The sequence below is a fragment of the Nicotiana tabacum genome, chromosome 21 (assembly GCF_000715075.1).
Source record: "Nicotiana tabacum cultivar K326 chromosome 21, ASM71507v2, whole genome shotgun sequence".
In the NCBI taxonomy this organism is placed as follows: Eukaryota; Viridiplantae; Streptophyta; class Magnoliopsida; order Solanales; family Solanaceae; genus Nicotiana; species Nicotiana tabacum.
Window position 1 is genome coordinate 34810023 of NC_134100.1, and position 20472 is coordinate 34830494.

The following is a 20472-nucleotide window of genomic DNA, read 5'->3' on the forward strand; positions in this document are numbered from 1 at the left end:
CACCCAAAGTTCCTTTTGTGACATTATACAAACGGAAAATCTAAGGTTTCCCTCTCTCGTACTATTTACGGTCTCCCCGCTGTGATTTCTCTTCTTTCATCAAAGGTCTTTTTGTTCTTGTTCTCTCGTTCTTGTAGTTATAATGATCCTTTTTCCCCTCCCTTATTTTTAGTGTTAAAACTTGCTGCTTGTAATCTTTTACACTAAAACAGATGAGAAAGCTTGTTTTAGTTATCTTGGCATGCTTCTGCTGAATCACGAACATTGCATGTTCCGTAAATTCAAAGGCCAATCATGAGCCGTAAAAAGAAAATTCAGATTCAGCATTTAACCTGGTATGAATTCAGAATTTTCATTTAATAAGTATAACAAATTTAGAAATTTAAACTTGATAAGATGATTTTGTAGTTTTAACTTAATAAATTCAATCTTTAGCACTAAATTCATTGAAAGTTTAATTAGTTCATCACTTTTACATATATATTTACATGTTATGCTTCAAATTAAGAATAGTAAATTTGAATAGCCTGCCCTGACAGTATTTCACTCTAAAAAGGCATGGAAGAGCAGCAGATCTCAGGCATGTTTTGATTCGTTTTACAGAAGAAGGCCGGCTTCAATCAACTGTTCCTTTGAGTCTTTGGAGTTTTTCTTACTCTCCAATGAGAATATTCCTCTGTATTGGAGATTTACAACACAAAGGAAAAAAACTTCAATTTTTTGCTCTAAAATAAGTCAGTTCTGGCGTTAAATCACATCCGCTTTTCATATGCACTCATTTTGCGACACATGCAGATCGACTACTTTGAACACACTCGCGATACAATTACGTTCTAATGAGAATAGATTTCAAGCTCTAATCCCGGACATGCATCTCTCAGACTAAATAATTGGAAGAATATATATAGACACTTTCGTTAACAAGCAAACAGATTGTATATATTAAAGTGATGATACAACATTCACGACATCCACATTATCTGCTCATTTGATCTACAGCACTAAAATACAGTGTAATTCTTCGCTGATTAGAAAACGAAAGAGGAAAGCTTAATTCCACATATGTAGATTAATCCTTCACCTCCTCTATCCTCACTGGGTTTCACGCTCCACCTGTCCCAAAAACCAATAAAACAAAAAGAAGATAAATTACAAGAATCAACTTACTGACTTGGTATCAGAAATATTGCCTACATTCATGGGTATATTATTCTCTCTCAAAAAGATTGCCATGAAAATGCGGTACAGTATTGTAGTCTTTTTTGTGAAATGCAATAAATGAACGCGTTGTAATTTATTAAAGTTAATACCTTTAACTACCACAATTAAAAGATAAACGAAACTATATAATCTATTTATGAGAAACAAATTAAAGGACAATCACCTTGGCTGGAGGGGGAGACTTGTCTCTGAAATATGAAGCTCCATATTTGTTGATGAGCTTTTCCCTAACAAACTTGTCATAAATAAAAGCAGCTCCCCTGAACTGTGGAAGTACCAGCCATGCCACTAGCGCCAACTTCACATCATACCAAATTGGTATCCTACAACATAAATAAATATTCAACCCACGTATTTAAAAAAAAAATAAATTACATTGTTATTTTTCTTTGCTTAGGGGGGTGTTTAAGAATTAGGAGGTTGCGAACCATTGAAGCACGGGCTGAAGGACCATCTCCATAAGAGTGAGAAAAGAATAGAGAATCCAATAAGCAAGCCATTGCTCATCATCCAGCTTCGATGTGCTCTCTATTGCCACCACAGATGCATATCTTTATTCATACGAAACAAAAATGTTTAACAGATCATCGAAAAAGGCATTAATTATATAGAGAGTGCTCATTTAGGATCAATTTTTTTTTTTCAAGAAAAAGAAATGAGTACTTACAGAGGATAGAGCAACATCACCACTGGCCTGCATGGAGTTCGTTTCCAAAATATTAAAATCAGAACGAAGTTAAAGCTTCACAAGAAAGGGAAAGAAGAAAATGGAAAATGAAAAATGAAAAGGAAAATTACCCAGCAAGAGTATGAAGGTGGGTGATTACAGTCAAGAATTTACCCATGATATCTGCTGCTGAAAAAAGAAACTTGAGTAAGAAAGGGCAATTACGAGGCTAGAGAACAGTACAAGAGTCTTCTGATCTTATAAGTTTGTGTTATCTGCAACCAGTGAGAACTGACAAGGGAGTTTAGAGATGAGGACAAAAGAATACTAGATTTGGATTGAAGTTTCTTAACTTGTTAGCAAGCAACAGAGATGTTGACAGCACAAAGTTATAAGACGAAAGCGGCAAGATACGTGGCGGTCGCTCAAGTTTGCAACCAGACCAGGCATCTGACTTTTACACCTATAGACACGTACGTACATTATTTTCAAAAAAGAAAAAAGGAAAGGAAGAATAGAAAAGGGGTCAGATTCTTCTTTTAGATGTCACACCCCCATAAAGTAGAAAAAGATTTCTTAGGCACCCCTCAATCTCTTACACCAACATTAAACAACTTTACGAAAATAACTTGATTGAAACCAAAAACAAGAATGCATGTGCACATTAGGTTCAAAATAGTTATTATAACCCAAATGGAAATAAAGGAAAATAATCTTGATCTATCACATCCCATCCTGTGATATTGTCCGTGAATGGCCTCCGCTTTTATTAAGATATACTTGGGACATTTTCGAAATACATATATAGATATTTTCCTATTTTGTCAGATTTTTGCCTTTTTTTCCCTTTAACTAAGTGATCTATTAAAAGTTAAAAAGTCACGCCTCTTTCTCTTCCGCTTGAAAGTCACGCCTTTTCTCTTCCTCATATTTCTACGTATTTTGTAATTGCCATCCCAATTACATTACAATTATGGAATAAGTTCGCTTTTACTCTTTGTGCAACACTATGAATATACAGAAATCTCTTGTCCCTTTTTCCTTCACAGCGGCATCCATCCGGCAACACCTACACAACCATACCACTTTCCAGTAACACCTGCAGGCCATTCATACCGATTTTCTCTCCACGGTAATATCGCCGTTCGTGTCTTTATGTCTACAATAATAAGCGTCAATATAATGACAAAAATCTGACTACTACCGTTGCAAGATCTATGGTCAACGTCGAAAATTGACAGAGATCACAGCCTTAGAGATCCGAAAGCTTATGAGAGAAATCCTTTGAAAGTTCCCGATCGAGCAACGTAATTTGATAATGAGAAATCTTAAGTCCCCAGACAAAATCAAAATTTTAACTTTTCTGACAGTATCCTAAGTGTGAGATGGGCAGATGAGTATGTGGTTTAGTTTGATAGTCTTCATCATTTTTTTTGTCTGTTTACTCATGGTTTAGATATGAAGATCTAACAGGCATCTTCCCTTCGAGGATCAGACTTGATGCTTAAACTAAACATGTTTCTAAATTTTCCACATAATATTTCAGATTTCTATGTTGCTCCGATCCTTTGATTTTCTATTTATATGATAATTGTACTAATGCTTCCCGGATATACAATTTGCTTATTTTTTATTTGGTATGTACTCTCTCCGTCCCCTTCCCCTTTTATGAACGAATCATTTTTTGACCGCAATCATTCATATATATTTTAAATATTTTGAATTTTTAATTATTAATATAACATATGATACTTTTTATGTAGATTTTAAATTTTATTTTAAAAAATTTAAAAATTCTATATTCAAATTCATAGTCAAAAGTCAAAACTAAGAAGTTTAAATTTTAATAAACAAAAAATATCACATAAATGGGACAATAGGAGTAATATTCTCTCTCTCCAAAAAAGCTGATATTTTTTTAATTTCAGAGTGTCAAATGAGTGGCTTTTTAGTGCGATTTTTTATGTCATTTAAGTATTTTAAATTGTTAACTATTATGACTAATAATAATTTTTATATAATTTTCAAATATAGAATTTTAAAAAGCTTCACCATTTTAAACTTTTGAGATTCTATATCTCAATTTGCCATCTGAATTAAGAAGTTTGACTCTCGAAATATATATTAGACTTTTTGGGACAGCTGAAGGAATAATAATCAATTATTTTGACTTTTCTCTATTTTGAATTTCTCTGTTGGCTTAATGCTAGATTTAAAATTAGAATTGTGGTTAATTTTAATGTCATTAGTATGTTAATGCAAATGTGTGATTCGTATTGCAATAACTGATAATAAGCACCTTTTAAGATGATTTGTTGAACATTTACTCCAAATCAGATAGTATACTGTTATCTATCATTTTATCACTTCTTTTTTTTTAAAAAAAAAACAATTTCTCTATCTCATTGTGCCCAAGAAGTCTTGACGTTTTCAACTTTTCCTTCAACTATGTAAGGTGTTACATAATAACTATACAAATTGAAGTAAACTTCGCTTCCCTCATTTAAGGTGTTTTCAGAACAATTGGCATAATAAAACTGAGTGAGTTAAACTGAAGAGGACAAGAGGAAAGATGGAGACAGTGAAAGAAAGAATAAAAAATTAATATAGAAAGTGGTTGTAAGAAGAAAAAGCAATAGAGTAGGAGTAGGATTGAGACGGAATTTATTTTTCCGTCATTGAGAGGGAAATTAAAAAATAGAAAATGGTAGGAAAATAGCAATAAAAGAGTATGAAGAAGGAAAAGATTAGGAAAGAAACACATAACAAAAATGCAATTCAATGGACAAACTATGGGAATGTCATGACTTATTTAAATTAAAAATATATATTCATTTTTTATTTCATGTTATTTGATGAATATAAAAGTTTAGAGAAAAAAAAATATTTATTATCTTATGAACGAAAATAAAGTAAATACATAAATAAACTAATCATTTATATAAAAAGTACTTTTTTTGTTTTTTCCCTTTTTTATATGAAATTTTGGTAACGAACAATGCAGGTTAATATAAACTCTAATTCCAAAAACATTTGTGATTTAATTAATAGATTATTGATTTTAAATGTATATACCTAAAAAACTTAATTTCTAAAGATATTATTTCTAAATTTATTGAGGTTTTCGAAGGGCGAAAAAATTTACTAGCTAAGATATACTTGGGACATTTTCCGAAAATGAATACATGAAATTTCGAAAGCAAGTAAAAACACAAGCAATCAAATGGATCTAAAGTTTGCCTATAAACCCCGATGATATCCCAAGTTTGCCTATGGTTTGTGAACACGCCTATGCATGCTCCTAGTCCTACAAATCAACAGAATAATACAGGAGAAACCATTAGAAGCCCAAAAACAATGTTTTGACATTTAGTGACATAGGACCAAAATCCTGCCTTCAATTTCAGGTAGAAATGACACCAGGTAACAACTGGTGTATAAGAATTAACCAGTTTGTTCTGAATTTTAATTTTGTGGGATAAAAATATTTTGAATTGTCTTGAGATTAAAATTTTTAATTTGAAATTTCATGATAAAATAAGTATGGGCTAATATGTGAATAGGAGAATGAATATGTGTGCATTTGGCCAAATTTTCAGCCCTGCCACCCGGCCCACACGTAGTCGATAATAATTATAGCAAATGACACTTGAAAGCAGAGTTAATTTGGACGGCCAATTAGAACAAACAGAAATAAAATTAAGAACTTCAAGGAATCATAAAACCAGGAAATGAGAAGATTAAATTTAGAGACGATGGACCTTTAAGCTTTCAGCAGTTTTTGATAAAAACAGAGAACTCCGAAGTTTTGAACTCGCCGAAGCTTAACAAACTGAAATTGCAAAGTGACTGCGCCACTTTTGGGTGTAAAGTGGTGAAGGTGGGCGGCGGACAGTGGAGTTGTTGGCTCTCTGTGTATGTTCTTTGTGAGCTATAGTGTGTAAAAATGGGGTGTGCTCTGGTGTTTGGACGGCGGCTGAGGGACCTCTTTCAGTGTGTGTGTTGTGTGTGAGTTCATCTGTGAGTGAAAAGTGGGATCTGCCGACGAGTATGCTCTCTGAGAATTGGTAAACGAACAGTCTGTGTTGAGTGAATTTTGTATGTGTATCTATCTGTGTGCCTTCAAAAGTAAAATGTGAGAGTCCTGTGAATGTATGGACGTTGTGGAAGTGCAGGGCATCTTGCCGCGTGGCAAAGTTTCATTGGATTTCATTTTCCACTTTCTTTTTTGTTTTCTCTCAAGATTAAATCAAATACTATAAAGATAAGTATATTAACTAACTGTACCTAAATTAAGAAATGATAAAATAACTATATTTTTTTTAACTTGCACCTAGACATAAGAGGGAGGGTAAATTTTGTCTTACACGATATTTGCTAATCAAAGAACCTAATTCTTTGATATGCCCAAAAGAGACAAACAACTAGTAAAGTGCAGAATGTAAAGAACATAGCGAGAGAATAAAAATCACGACCTATCCTTATAGGATTTACCTTCAAAGTTTCACCAACTTCAAAGAGCGATTTTAGGTTACAACTCAATCAATATAACTTATGATTATAACAACCCCTTTCTAAACTAAATCTAGTCTAGAAAACAAATTGGAAACTTCAATATTTTTGGGCTAACCTATGATTACACTTCTTAAAAGCAAAATAGGTTACAATCAAGAACAATATATTCAACCTAACAACTAAACAACTAAGCAGTTTCGTCTTCAGGAACAAGTTCTATGGTGGAGCAGCTTGAATCCCTTGAGAGCAACTTCTTGTCGTGAATACTATTGCCAAGAGTAATATGCTTGATTTTGTGCGAATAGCTTAAGTTCTCAACGTTAGGAATAGATCTCTTTTTTATAGATGTGAGGGTGCCCGAATTATTTTTTCAATTAATGCTCCAAAACTTAAAATATTTCGGTTAAAGAAAATCTCTCCTACTTTGATCTGATTTTCTTATTTGGTTCTACCACCTCAACCTTTTCCTTCTATGCAAGTTTATCCTTATTTATTGAAAACCCTTTTAGAACACAAATCCTTCCAGCTAAGATCTTTGCTTGTTTCTCCACGAATTGGCCTTCTTCTCGAGTCTAACTTGCACATGTATTCTATCATTTTGTGTCTGATCATCAACCTGCTACGAACCTGGTTCTTTTGACATCTGCATATTTTATATATTTAACAGTTTAGTAGCATAATATCTTGTCCATGAAATTTGTTTCTTTCAATATAGTTGATCTTAGTTTGTCAATCATCAAAACACATCCATGCTAGAATATGCTTAGCTCAATATATTTTTCTTTTTTGATGATGACAAACTTATGTGCATCTCTGCTCAACATTACTCGGATGTCTTAGTCACATATCTACGGTCTTTAGCTTAAGAATCACTTTACTGTCACCACTGTTCTTCAGATTGTCCATATTTGTACAAGTGTAATGGACTGATCTTCTATTTATTCGCAATCCTATAGATAGATAGGCATAAAATATTTTAATTCATGTAAACACATATACTTTTCAATACAATATCAATTCAAGTTCATAAAGACCATGTTTGTTGATCAGCATATGTGCACATCCTTGACTTTTTTCTTTTGGCATCATAAAAAAAATAAAGCATTAGTAGAGTCAAAAGTGAAAATTAAGCAATATCAAACTCATAGCCACATGGGCTACATTAATACTTGTATAATGTCAAGAGCTCAAACGTTTAATTCAATTAAAATTATCCATCCTTAAAAAGACAAATACAACCCAAAAATAGAAATTTATATTAATTGATAAGTTGTACTACATTAAGCCCAAATGGCCCAAACCAAAAGATGTTTGAATAAACCCGTCAAACTGCCATACAAAAATAAAAAGAAAAAAACAATCTAGAATCTGGTCATAGAAGGGACTTAACTATCACAACCCAAAATACGACTTGTCGTGATGACGCTTATCATGATACTAGACAAGCCGATAACTCATACATACTAACTCTTTCAAATTCAGAATATACTAAAACAAATTTAAATAAGTGAAATCCTCACAAAACCGGATGAAAACGTCATAACTCAATATCGAAATTATCCAAAACCAGGGTGTCACCGAGTACATGAGCATTTATATAAATACAAAGTCTGGAACACTGACTAAGAAAAACTGAAATTGAATAAGTAAATATGAGGGATAGGGGGAGGAGAGTCAAGGTCTGTGGACGCCAGGGCAACTACCTCGATAATCTCCGAATGATTGAACTCTGAGAATCAGCAACCACCATACCCGAAAATACCTGGATCTGCACACCAAGGTGCAGGGTGTAGCGTGAGTACAACAAACTCAATAAGTAACAAATCTAACCTTTGGACTGAAAGTAGTGATGAACTGACGAGCTCAAACATTACAACCCACATACAAAATTAACAGTACGGAAATTTATGGAAAATATGACAGTAATATCTCAGAAATTCATAATCTACAGGTAATGGTACAAGAATTTAGACATGCTTTCTGGTTTAGCAATTAAACTCAAAACAGATAAAATATATCAAGTTTGAATGATATGAGGAATATGGCATCTCTATATCTACATGCCAATATGCATATCGTATGTGATGCAGCACAATGAAAGCCTCGCGTACTCACACTCTCGGAGTACTCAACCTGACTGTCTCAATTTTCACTCATCACACTCAATCACTCAGCACTGTACAGGGTAAATCCAGCTCACGACAGAACTAGCCCAAATGCAAATAAGCCCAGGACAGATCAAGCCAAATGCAATAATATCCAGGGCAGATCTAACCCAATGCAAATGAATCAATAGCAACTGTGCTCACTGTGGGTGTGCATACTCCGGAGGGGCAGATCCAGCCCAAGCACTATAATAAGCCAAATCCTGGCACGAATCAATAAAGTCTGCTGCAGCGTGCAGCCCGATACCATAAATGTCACTCACAAACAAGCCCTCGGCTTCACTTAGTCATCAATCTCTCTAGTCTCTCAGGCTCTCAACACTCATGCTAAGCAGCCCAAATCAATGATACAAGATATGACAATATACGGTAACGGAGACTAAGATATGATATGCAATATTGATTGGGACTGAGTACATAATAGAAATTAAGCGAATAACTCAATAGCAAAGATCGACCACTGTGGGTCTCAATAGTACCAGCATATAGCCTAAATACGTTTTCTAGCATAAATCACAACTCAAGTGCTCTAACACATAGAGTACAGTAATAATGTTCAGATAAGATAGCTACACGGTTCCATGCAATCGACTAAATGACAATTACTATGGTGCATGCCCACACACCCGTTACCTAGCTTGTGCGCCAACTCAACACCAATCACATACATGTAACTCGGGGTTTCATACCCTTAGAACCAAGTTTAGAAGTGTTACTTACCTCAAACCATGCAAATCTCTACTCCAATAAGCCCTTGCCTCGCGAATCGGCCTCTGAATGCCTCGAATCTAGACACAAACAATTCGATACAATGAACACGAGCTAAAGGAATCAATTTTATATGAAAATACTAAGATCTTAATCAAAAGTCAAAAAGTCAACTCAAAAGTGGACCCCCGGGCCCATGTCTCGGAATCCAATAAAAGTTACAAAAATCTGGAAGCCATTCAACCAGGAGTCCAACCACACAAAATTACCAAATTCTGGCACGAAATCGTCACTCAAATCCCCACATTTAACTCTCCAACACATGGGTCAAAAATTCCCAATTTTCACTTAAAAAACACCAAATCTATAGGGAAAAATCTATGGAGGAAAAACACCAAATCAAAATACATGGACAAAAGTGATCAAAATTCACTTACCTTTCAATCTAGGTGAAGGCCTCTCCAAATATCGCCTAAGTCCGCACACCAAAACTCTCAAAATGAGAAGAAGACTCAAACCCTCGATTTTTAAATCTCTGCCCAGCCTTTTCGCTCCTGCGGACTCATCTGCCGCACCTGCGGCTCCGCTTATGTGGAAATCACTTAAGCATCGACCGGCCGCACCTGCGGCCCAAACTTTACACCTGCGGGACCGCTTCTGCGACCTCAGCCTTTCCTACCAAAAATCGCATATGCGGAGACCCTGTCGCATCTGTGGGCTCGCAGATGCGGAAAATCCATTGCACCTGCGACCACTGCCCAACACACGCTGAACCATACCTGCGACCCCTTAGCCGCTTCTGCGGCTTCGCACCCTCGCAGGTGCGGTTGCACCAGACCTGATCATACTAGCTCTTCCAAAATTCCAAAATCCAATCCGAATCACTCCCGAGGCCTCCGGGACCCCATCCAAACATATCAACACATCCCAAAACACGATACGAACTTAGTCGAGGCCTCAAATCACATCAAACAACATCAAAAACACGAATCACACCTCAATTAAAGCTTAATGAAAACTAGAAAATTCCAACTTCTACAAGTGATGCCAAAACCTATCAAATCAAGTCCGATTGACCTCAAATTTTGCACACAAGTCATAAATGACACAACGGACCCACCCCAACTCCCGGAACCAAACTCCGAGCCCAGTAACCACAACGTCAACTCTTGGCCAAACTTCTCAATTTCCAAAACTTCTAATTTTCCAACTTTCGCTATTTCAAGCCAAAATCAACTACGAACCTCCAAATCACTATCCGGACACACTCTTATGTCCGAAATCACCCAACAGAGCTATTGAAACTATTAAAACTCCATTCCGGAGTCATTTACACATAAGTCAACATCCGGTTAATATTGTTAACTTAAGCTTTATACCTTGAGACTAAGTGTCTCAACCAGTTCTGGAACATCCCCGGAACCAAATAAACTACCCCGACAAGTCACATAACAATAGTTGAGCATAAAATAAGCAGTAAATGGGGGAACGGGACTACAACACTCAGAACTACCAGCCGGATCGTTACATCCTTCCCCTCTTAAACAAATGTTCGTCCTCGAACGGGTCTAGAAACATACATGGAGTCTCAAATAGGCGTGGATATCTTCTCCGCATCTCCCGCTCGGTCTCCAAAGTAGCGTCCTCAACTGGTTGTCCTCTCTACTACACCTTCACTGAAGCTATGTCTTTCGACCTCAACTTCGAACCTGCCAATCCAAAATGGCCGCCGACTCCACATCAATCAAATCACCATCCAACTGAACCATGCTGAAATCCAAAACATGAGATGGATCGCCGACATACTTTTGGAGCATAAAAACATGAAATACTGGATGAACACTCGACAGACTAGGCGGTAAGGCAAGCTTGTAAGCCACTTCTCCAATCCTCTGAAGCACCTCAAACGACCTAATATACCGAGGGCTCAACTTTCCCTTCTTCCCGAACCTCATAGCACCCTTTATGGGGGAAACCTTGGGTAGTACCTTCTCCCCCACCATGTAAGCAACATCACAAACCTTTCGATTGGCATAACTCTTCTGTCTAGACTGCACCGTGTGAAGCCGATCCTGAATCAATTTAACCTTGTCCAAAGCATCCTGAACCAAGTTAGTACCCAACAACCTAGCCTCACCCGGCTCAAACCATCCCAGCAGTGAGCGACATTGTCTCCCATATAGAGCCTCATACGTAGCCATATGAATGCTCGATTATTAGTTGTTGTTATAGGCAAACTCTACAAGCGGTAGAAACTGATCCCATGAACCCCCGAAATCTATGACACAAGCGCGTAGCATATCCTCTAATATCTGAATAGTGCACTCAAACTGTCTGTCCGTCTGAGGGTGGAATGCTGTACTCAACTCAACATGGGTGCCCAACTCTCGCTGCAATGCTCTCCAAAATTGTGATGTAAATTGCGTGCCCCGATCTGATATGATGGACACCGGCACACCGTGAAGGCGAACAGTCTTGCGGATGTAGATCTCAGCCAATCGCTCCGAAGAATAAGTAGTCCCAACTGGAATAAAATGCGCGAACTTGGTCAACCGATTCACAATCACCCATATAGCATCAAACTTCCTCGATGTCCGTGTGGGCCCAACTACAAAATCCACGGTGATACGCTCCCATTTCCACTCCGGAATCTCAAGCCTCTGAAGCAATCCGTCAGGTCTCTGATACTCATACTTCACTTGCTGACAATTTAGGCACCGAGCTACAAACCCCACTATATCCTTCTTCATCCTCATCCACCCAATAGAGTTGTCTCAAGTCATGATACATCTTCACGACGCCCAGATGAATGGAATACCGCAAACTTTGGGCCTTCTTAAGAATTAACTCACGTAACCCATCTACATTAGGCACACAAATCCGACCCTGCATCCCCAACAACCCATCACCCCATCACCCCATCATCTCCAATAGTAACTTCCTTGGCATCACCGTGCCGAACCGTGTCCTTAAGGACAAGCAACTAGGGATCATCATACTGGCGCTCTCTGATGCGATCATACAAGAAAGACCGAGAAATGACACAAGCTAGAACCCGGCTGGGCTCCGAAACATCTAATATCACAAACTGGTTGGCCAAGGCCTGAACATCAACTGCAAATGGTCTCTCACCAACAGGAATAAATACAAGGCTACCCATACTCACCACCTTTCTACTCAAGGCATCGACCATTACATTTGCCTTCTCGGGATGATACAAAATGGTAATATCATAGTCCTTTAGAAGCTCCAACCATCTCCGTTGCCTCAAATTTAGATCCTTCTGTTTGAACAAGTGCTGGAGACTTCGATGATCCGTAAATACCTCACAAGACACACCATAAAGATAATGCCTCCAAATCTTCAATACATGAATGATGACTGCCAACTCCAAATCATGAAAAAGGTAGTTCTTCTCATGAGGCTTCAATTGACGCGAAGTATACGCAATTACTCTACCCTCCTACATCAAGACACACCCGATACCGATCCAAGAAGCATCACAATACACTGTATAAGAGCCTGACGCTGAATGCAAAACTAGAACTAGAGCTGTGATCAAGGCAGTCTTGAGCTTCTGAAAGCTCTGCTCACACTCATCCGACCACCTGAAAGGAGCACCCTTCTAGGTCAAATTGGTCAAAGGCACTACAATCGTCGAGAAACCCTCCACAAAATGACAATAATAACCGGTCAAGCCGAGAAAGCTCCGAATATCAGTAGCTGAGGACGGTCTGGACCAACTCTGAACCGCCTCTATCTTCTTTGGATCCACCTTAATCCCCTCACTGGACACCACGTGCCCCAAGAACGCCACCGAACTAAGCCAAAATTCACACTTGGAGAACTTGGCATAAAGCTTCTCCTCCCTCGGCCGATGTAATACAATCCTCAAATGCTGGGCATGCTCCTGCTGGCTACATGAGTACACCAGGATATCATCAATGAATACTATGACAAACGAGTCGAGATATGGCTGAAATCCACTGTTCATCAGATGCATGAATGTTGCTGGGGAGTTGGCCAGCCCAAAAGACATCACAAGGAACTTATAGTGACCATAACAGGTCCTGAATACCGTCTTTAGAATATCTGAGTCCCGAATCTTCAACTGTTGATACCCAGACCTCAAATCAATTGTAGAGAACACCCTCGCTCCTTGAAACTGGTCAAATATATCATCAATGCGTGACAAATAATACTTGTTCTTGATTGTAACTTTGTTCAACCGCCTATAGTCGATGCACATCCGCATAGTACCATTCTTCTTCTTCACAAACAGAACCGGTGCACCCCAAGGCAACACACTAGGACTAATAAACCCCTTATCAAGAAGTTCCTGAAGCTGCTCTTTCAATTCCTTCAACTCAGCTGGTGTCAACGATGGGGAGGAATAGAAATGGGCTAAGTTCCCGACACCAAATCAATACCAAAATCAATATCCCTATCGGATGTCATGCCCGACAAGTCTGCAGGAAACACACCCGGAAAGTCTCGCACCACCGGAATAGAATCAACAGTAGGGGTATCAATACCAATATCCCTCACAAAGGCCAAATATGACAGACACCCCTTCCCAACCATCCGTTGGGCTTTTAAATAAGAAATCACCCTGCTGGGAACATATTCTAGAGAACCTCTCCACTCGATCCTTGGCAACCCCGGCATCGCTAATGTCATGATCTTAGTGTGACAATCAAGAATGGCATGACATGGAGACAACCAATCTATACCCAAAATCACGTTGAAATCAACCATACTAAGCAATAAGAGATCAACTCTAGTCTCCAATTCCCCAATAGTCACTACACACTACCGATATACACGGTCCACAATAATAGTATCGTCCAATGGCATAGATACATGAATAGATGAAGCTAAGGACGTACGGGTCATATCCAGATAATGAGAAAAATATGATGATACATATGAATAAGTGGAACCGGGGTCAAATAATATAGAAGCATCCTTACGGCATACTGAGATAATACTTGTGATCACTGTGCTTAAAGAAATGACAGCTGACCTGGCAGGAATAGCATAAAATCGAGCCTGATTGCCACCTGATTGACCTCCCCTCTAGGGCGACCCCTAGCTGCTTGAGAACCACCCCGAGCTGGCTGGGCGGGTGGTGAAGTAACTGGTGCTGAAGGCGCAGCCTGACTCCTCTGCTAAACTGGACCTCCCGTAAGGCGGGGACAATACTTCTTCACATGACCCAACTCTCCACACTCAAAACAACCCCTTTGGGAAAATGGTGGCAAGTACTGAGGCGGACCCCGAGAACCGGAATAACTACCAGAAGAACCTGGTGCAGATGAACCCTGAACTAAAGTTGTACGATATGAACTCTGAGCTGGGAGTGAACTGAGAGATGACTGACCTGGTCGAGCACTGTATGATCCATGGCTAGCTGATGCGCCATGATGAACTGGACGAGCCATCTGAGCGGGCCTATAAAGAAGACTCCTACTGTGGTGGAACTGACCCCTGGAAGAAACACCGCTGAAACCACCCGAACCACAAGGCCTCTTGGCCTCCCTCTCCTCATGCTCTTGACTACGAACCATCTCTAGCCGCCGAGCAAAATTAACTACCTCATCGAACCTAGCACCCGATACACTCTCCCGAGTCATAACAAAATGCAACTGATAGTTGAGGCCATCAATGAACCTCCTAATCCTCTCCCTCTCAGTGGGAACCAATCAAACTGCGTGACGAGATGGCTCTAAAAACCTCATCTCGTACTGGGTCATAGACATGCCCTCCTGATGTAGCTGCTCGAACTGAAGGTGTACGATATGAACTCTGAGCTGGGACTGAACTGAGAGATGACTGACCTGGTCGAGCACTGTATAATCCATGGCTAGCTGATACGCCATGATGAACTGGACAAGCCATCTGAGCGGGCCTATAAAGAAGACTCCTGCTGTGGTGGAACTGACCCCTGGAAGAAACATCGCTGAAACCACCCGAACCACAAGGCCTCTTGGCCTCCCTCTCCTCACGCTCTTGACTACGGATCATCTGTAGCCGCCGAGCACTATTAACCACCTCATCGAACCTAGCACCCGATACACTCTCCCGAGTCATAACAAAATGCAACTGATAGTTGAGGCCATCAATGAACCTCCTAATCCTCTCCCTCTCAGTGGGAACCAATCAAACTGCGTGACGAGATGACTCTAAAAACCTCATCTCGTACTAGGTCATAGACATGCCCTCCTGACGTAGCTGCTCAAACTGCCCGCATAGCTCCTACCTGCGGGTCTGTGGAACAAACTTCTCCAAAAAGAGAACGAAAAACTCATGCCATGAAAGTGGTGCAGCACCGACTGACCTGCTCCTCTCATAGGCCTCCCACCATCTGAAGGCATCCCCTGATAAGAGAAAAGTAGTAAAGGAGACTCCACTAGTCTCTAGAATACCCGCCGTGCAAAGAATCCGCTGGCACCTATCCAAGAAGTCCTTAGCATCCTCTAACTCAGCCCCACTAAATGATAGAGGCCTGAGCCTCCCAAATCTCTCTAGCCTCTTCTGCTCCTCATCAGACATATTGGGACCCACCTGAGCCTGAGCAGCTGTAACCGGCTGGGCTGGTAGTACCCCCGATGTCTGAAGTATCTACTTCACCTGCTTTATAGTACGGGCAACGGGAGTCTGAGTACATCCCCCGTCCTATGAAGTGGCTAGTGCAAACAGTCAATATCTGGGCTAGAGCCTCCTGAAGGCCTGGAATCACAATGGGCACAACTGGTGCCTGAGCTGGCCCCACTGGATCAACCATATCTAGAACCTGCTCCTGAGCTGGAGCAACATTTGGATCTGCAGGTGCTGCTCTAGCTGCTGTACGAACTGTACCTCGGCCCCTACTGTGACCCCTACTCCGACCCCAGCCTCTCGTGGCCTTAGCCGGTAGTACTGGTGGTTGTCCGTCCAGTCCGGTAGCACGTGTCCTCATCATCTATGAGAGAATAGAATAACAGAAGTTTAGTTCCCGAAATCAATAAATTCGCACAACAAGAATACAAGAATGTGAAGTTTTCCTAAGGGTTCGGCAACCTCTCGAAGATAAGTACAAACGTCTCCGTACCGATCCGCAAGACTCTACTAAACTTGCTTATGACTTGTGAGACCTATGCAATCTAGGATCTGATACCAACTTGTCACGACCCTAAACTCGACTTGCCATGATGGCGCCTATCATGATACTAGGCAAGTCGACAACTCATACATACTAACTCTTTCAAATTCAGAATATACTAAAACATATTTAAATAAGTGAAATCCTCATAAAAATCGGATGAAAACGTCATAACTCAATACAGAAGTTTTCCAAAACCTGGGTGTCACAGAGTACATGAGTATCTATACAAATACAAAGTCTGGAACACCGACTAAGAAAAATTAAAACTGAGGGATAGGGGGAAGGGAGTCAAGGTCCGCGGACGCCATAACAGCTACCTTGATAATCTCCGAATGACTGAACTTTGAGAATCAGCAACCATTGTACCCCGAAACACCTGGATCTGCACACGAAGTGCAGGGTGTAGCGTGAGTACAACCAACTCAATAAGTAACAACTCTAACCTTTAGAGTGAATGTAGTGACGAGCTCGAACATTACAACCCACATACAGAATTAACAGTACGAAAATTTACGGAAAATATGACAGTAATATCTTAAAAATTCATAATCTACAAGTAATGGTACAAGAATTTAGACATGCTTCCCGATTTAGCAATTAAACTCACAACGAATAAAATATGTCAAGTCTGAATGATATGAGGAATATGGCATCTCTATATCTACATGCCAATATGCATGTCGTTTGTGATGCAACACATTGAAAGCCTCACGTACTCATACTCTCAGAGTACTCAACCTGATTGTCACAATTCTCACTCATCACACTCAATCACTCAGCACTGTACATGGCAGATCCAGCCCAGGACAGATCCAACCAAATGCAATAATATCCAGGGCAGATCTAACCCAATACAAATGAATCAATAGCAACTGCGCTCACTGTGGGTGTGCAGACTCCGGAGGGGCAGATCCAACATAAGCGCTATAATAAGCCAAATCCTGGCATGAATCAATAAAGTCTGCTACGGCGTGTAGCCCGATCCCATAAATGTCACTCACAAATATGCCCTCAACCTCATTCAGTCATCAATCTCTCCAGTCTCTCGAGCTTACAACACTCATGCTAAGCAGCCCAAATCAATGATACAAGATGTGACAATATACGGTAACGGAGACTGAGATATGATATACAATGATGAATGCAATTGAGTACATAACAGAACCTAAGCAAATATATCAACAGCAAAGATCGACTACTATGGGTCCCAATAGTACAAGCATATAACCTAAACTTGTTTTCTAGCATAAATCACAGCTCTAGTGCTCTAACACAAAGAGTACAGTAATAATGTTCAGATAAGATAGCTATATAGTTCCATGGAATCGACTAAATAACAATTACTATGGTGCACGCTCACACACCCGTCCTCTAGCTTATGTGTCACTTCAATGCCAATCACATACACATAACTCAGGGTTTCATACCCTCAGAACCAAGTTTAGAAGTATTACTTACCTCAAATCGTGTAAATCTCTATTCCAATAAGCCCTTGCCTTACGAATCGGCCTTCGAATGCCTCGAATCTAGACACAAACAATTCGATATAATCAACACGAGCTAAAGGAATTAATTTCATATGAAAATACTAAGATCTTAATCAAAAGTCAAAAAGTCAACTCAAAAGTCGACCCTCGAGCCCACGTCTCGGAATCCAATAAAAGTTATAAAAATCTGGAAGCCCATTCAACCACGACTCCAACCATACCAAATTTATCAAATTCCGACACCAAATCGTCACTCAAATCCCCACATTTAACTCTCCAACACATGGGTCAAAAATCCCCAATTTTCACTTCAAAAACACCAAATCTATGGGGAAAAATCAATTGGAAATAAAAACACATGGATAAAAGTGATCAAAATTCACTTACCTTTCAATCTAGGTGAAGGCCACTCCAAAATTGCCATAGTCCGCACCCCAAAACTCTCAAAATGAGAAGAAGACTCAAGCCCTCGATTTTTAAATCTCTACCCAGCCCTTTTCGCTCCTACGGACTCACCTGCCGCACCTGCGAATTCGCTTCTGTGGAGAAGAGCCCGCTTATGCAGAAATCACTTAAGCACTGATCAGCTGCACCTGTGGCCCAAACTTCGTACTTACGGGACCGCTTCTGCGGTTCCAGCTCTGCTTCTGCGACCTCAGACTTTCCTACCAAAATCCGCATCTGCGGAGACCCTATCGCATCTGCGGGCTCGCAGATGCGGAAAATCTATCGCACCTGCGACCACTGCCCAACATATGCTGGACCGCACTTGCGACCCCTTAGCCACTTCTGCGGCTCCGCACCTGAGGCCTATCCCTCGCAGGTGCAGTTGGACCAGACCTGATCACATCAAACAATATAAAAAACACAAATCGCAAATCAATTCAAGCCTAATAAGAACTAAAAAATTCCAACTTCTACAAGCGATGCCAAAACCTATCAAATCATGTCCGATTGACCTCAAATTTTGCACACAAGTCATAAATGATACAACAGACCCACTTCAACTCCCGAAATTAAAATCCGAGCCCGGTAACCATAAAGTCAACTCTCGGTCAAACTTCTCAATTTTCAAAACTTCTAATTATTCAACTTTCGCCATTTCAAGCCAAAATCAACTACGGACCTCCAAATCACTATCCGGACACCCTCCTAAGTTTGAAATTACCCAATGGAGCTATCAGAACTATCAAAACTCCATTCTGGAGTCATTTACACATAAATCAATATCCGATCAACCTTTTCAACTTAAGCTTCATACCTTGAGACTAAATGTCTCAACCTATTCTGGAACATCCTCGGAACCGAACCAACTATCCCGGAAAGTCACATAACGATAATTAAGCATAAAATAAGCAGTAAATGGGAGAACGGGGCTACAACATCCATAATGATCGGCCGGATCATTACATTAACTAGGGACAAGTTAGGGATTAAACTGAGATACCTAAGAGGACAGAGGGTGAGGTTCTTTACTGGAAGAAGATTCTCCAAGAGTGTGCCCCACGAGCTTGTCAAGCGTGCAACAATAATAACTTGCTCTTTCTTCATCTCTTCTTTTAGATGCCTATTTCCTTCCTTCAAGGAAGCAACTTCATCATGCAGCTTCTCCTTCTCTTCATTGACACCAGCTAGGGGTGTTCATGGTTCAGTTTTGATCGATTTATACCTTTAAAAAAATTAAACCAATTAATCCGGTTATTCAAATTGTTATTCCAAACCAAATTAATAGAAATTTATAGGTTTTGGTTTTTTTGGCTTTTTTCGATTTTTTCGATTTTGTCAGTTTTTTTAAGAATACATGAGTTCTGGAATCACCTTACATATATGAACAATGAATAAGGAAAAAAAAGTTAAATGAGTTCAAAGCTGCCACTTAAACTGAAGGCCAACTCTAAAGTATGTAAAACTTAAGAATGTCAAAACTTTTCTCAATCAATAGTAAAGCATAACAATTTACAAAAATAAACATAAAGTATCATTTTAATGAGATTTCCCATTATTAAACACATCGGTCAACAATTTGATGCAACCTGCTTGCTAATATGACCTTTTTGGCCACATAGAATAATTAGACAAGCATTTTTAATTTCTATATCACTCATTACTCAGGTCTGTGTACTTAAAACTTCATTACACAAATAAATACACATCCACAATCCCTTATATAAAAAAAAGAAATACAACCTTGCAATTGAAGATGGACCTGATCACCAGAGACACACATTAATGCTACTTTATAACACATCCACAATTCCTCATGGAAAAAGAAATGCAGCCTTGTAGTTGAAGATGGAGCTAATCACCAGAGACACATTAATGCTACTTTATCACCCAACTTTAGAAAGTTAACAGAAGATCACAAAGTCATAAGACTTATATTATAATAATAAAATTATAATAGGATACTGTAAAATAATTTTTCATATGGTAAATTAAAGCATCCACATATACATCGCAAATTTCAAGCAACAAGAATATGGTTGAAGCCAGTTCCATGATCCGCTCTAATCAATGCTCAAAACAGTGTCGGGATATTCTTAAAGATAAAAAAATTAAAAT

At 39.4% G+C, this 20472-nt stretch overlaps 1 protein-coding gene across 1 annotated transcript; it reads right to left on the reverse strand.

Moving 5' to 3' along the window:
- Positions 1-859: 859 nt before the first annotated feature.
- On the reverse strand, positions 860-6012 carry LOC107831922 (HVA22-like protein e). Its single transcript, XM_016659718.2, has 5 exons — positions 2020-6012; positions 1889-1915; positions 1650-1772; positions 1385-1544; positions 860-1113 (listed from the first exon to the last, which is right to left on the reverse strand). Exons 1-5 carry the CDS (start codon positions 2064-2066, stop codon positions 1093-1095), a joined length of 378 nt encoding a protein of 125 aa, XP_016515204.1. The 5' UTR covers positions 2067-6012; the 3' UTR covers positions 860-1092.
- Between the last annotated feature and the right edge of the window lie 14460 nt (positions 6013-20472).

Excerpts from the sequence above, each read along its gene's own strand:
- LOC107831922 (XM_016659718.2), bottom strand. The coding sequence starts at position 2,066 with ATGGGTAAATTCTTGACTGTAATCACCCACCTTCATACTCTTGCTGG. Across the intron at positions 1,916-2,019 it reads CACCTTCATACTCTTGCTGG|GCCAGTGGTGATGTTGCTCT; the intron begins GTAATTTTCCTT and ends AACTCCATGCAG. Across the intron at positions 1,545-1,649 it reads CTTCAGCCCGTGCTTCAATG|GATACCAATTTGGTATGATG; the intron begins GTTCGCAACCTC and ends TTTATGTTGTAG.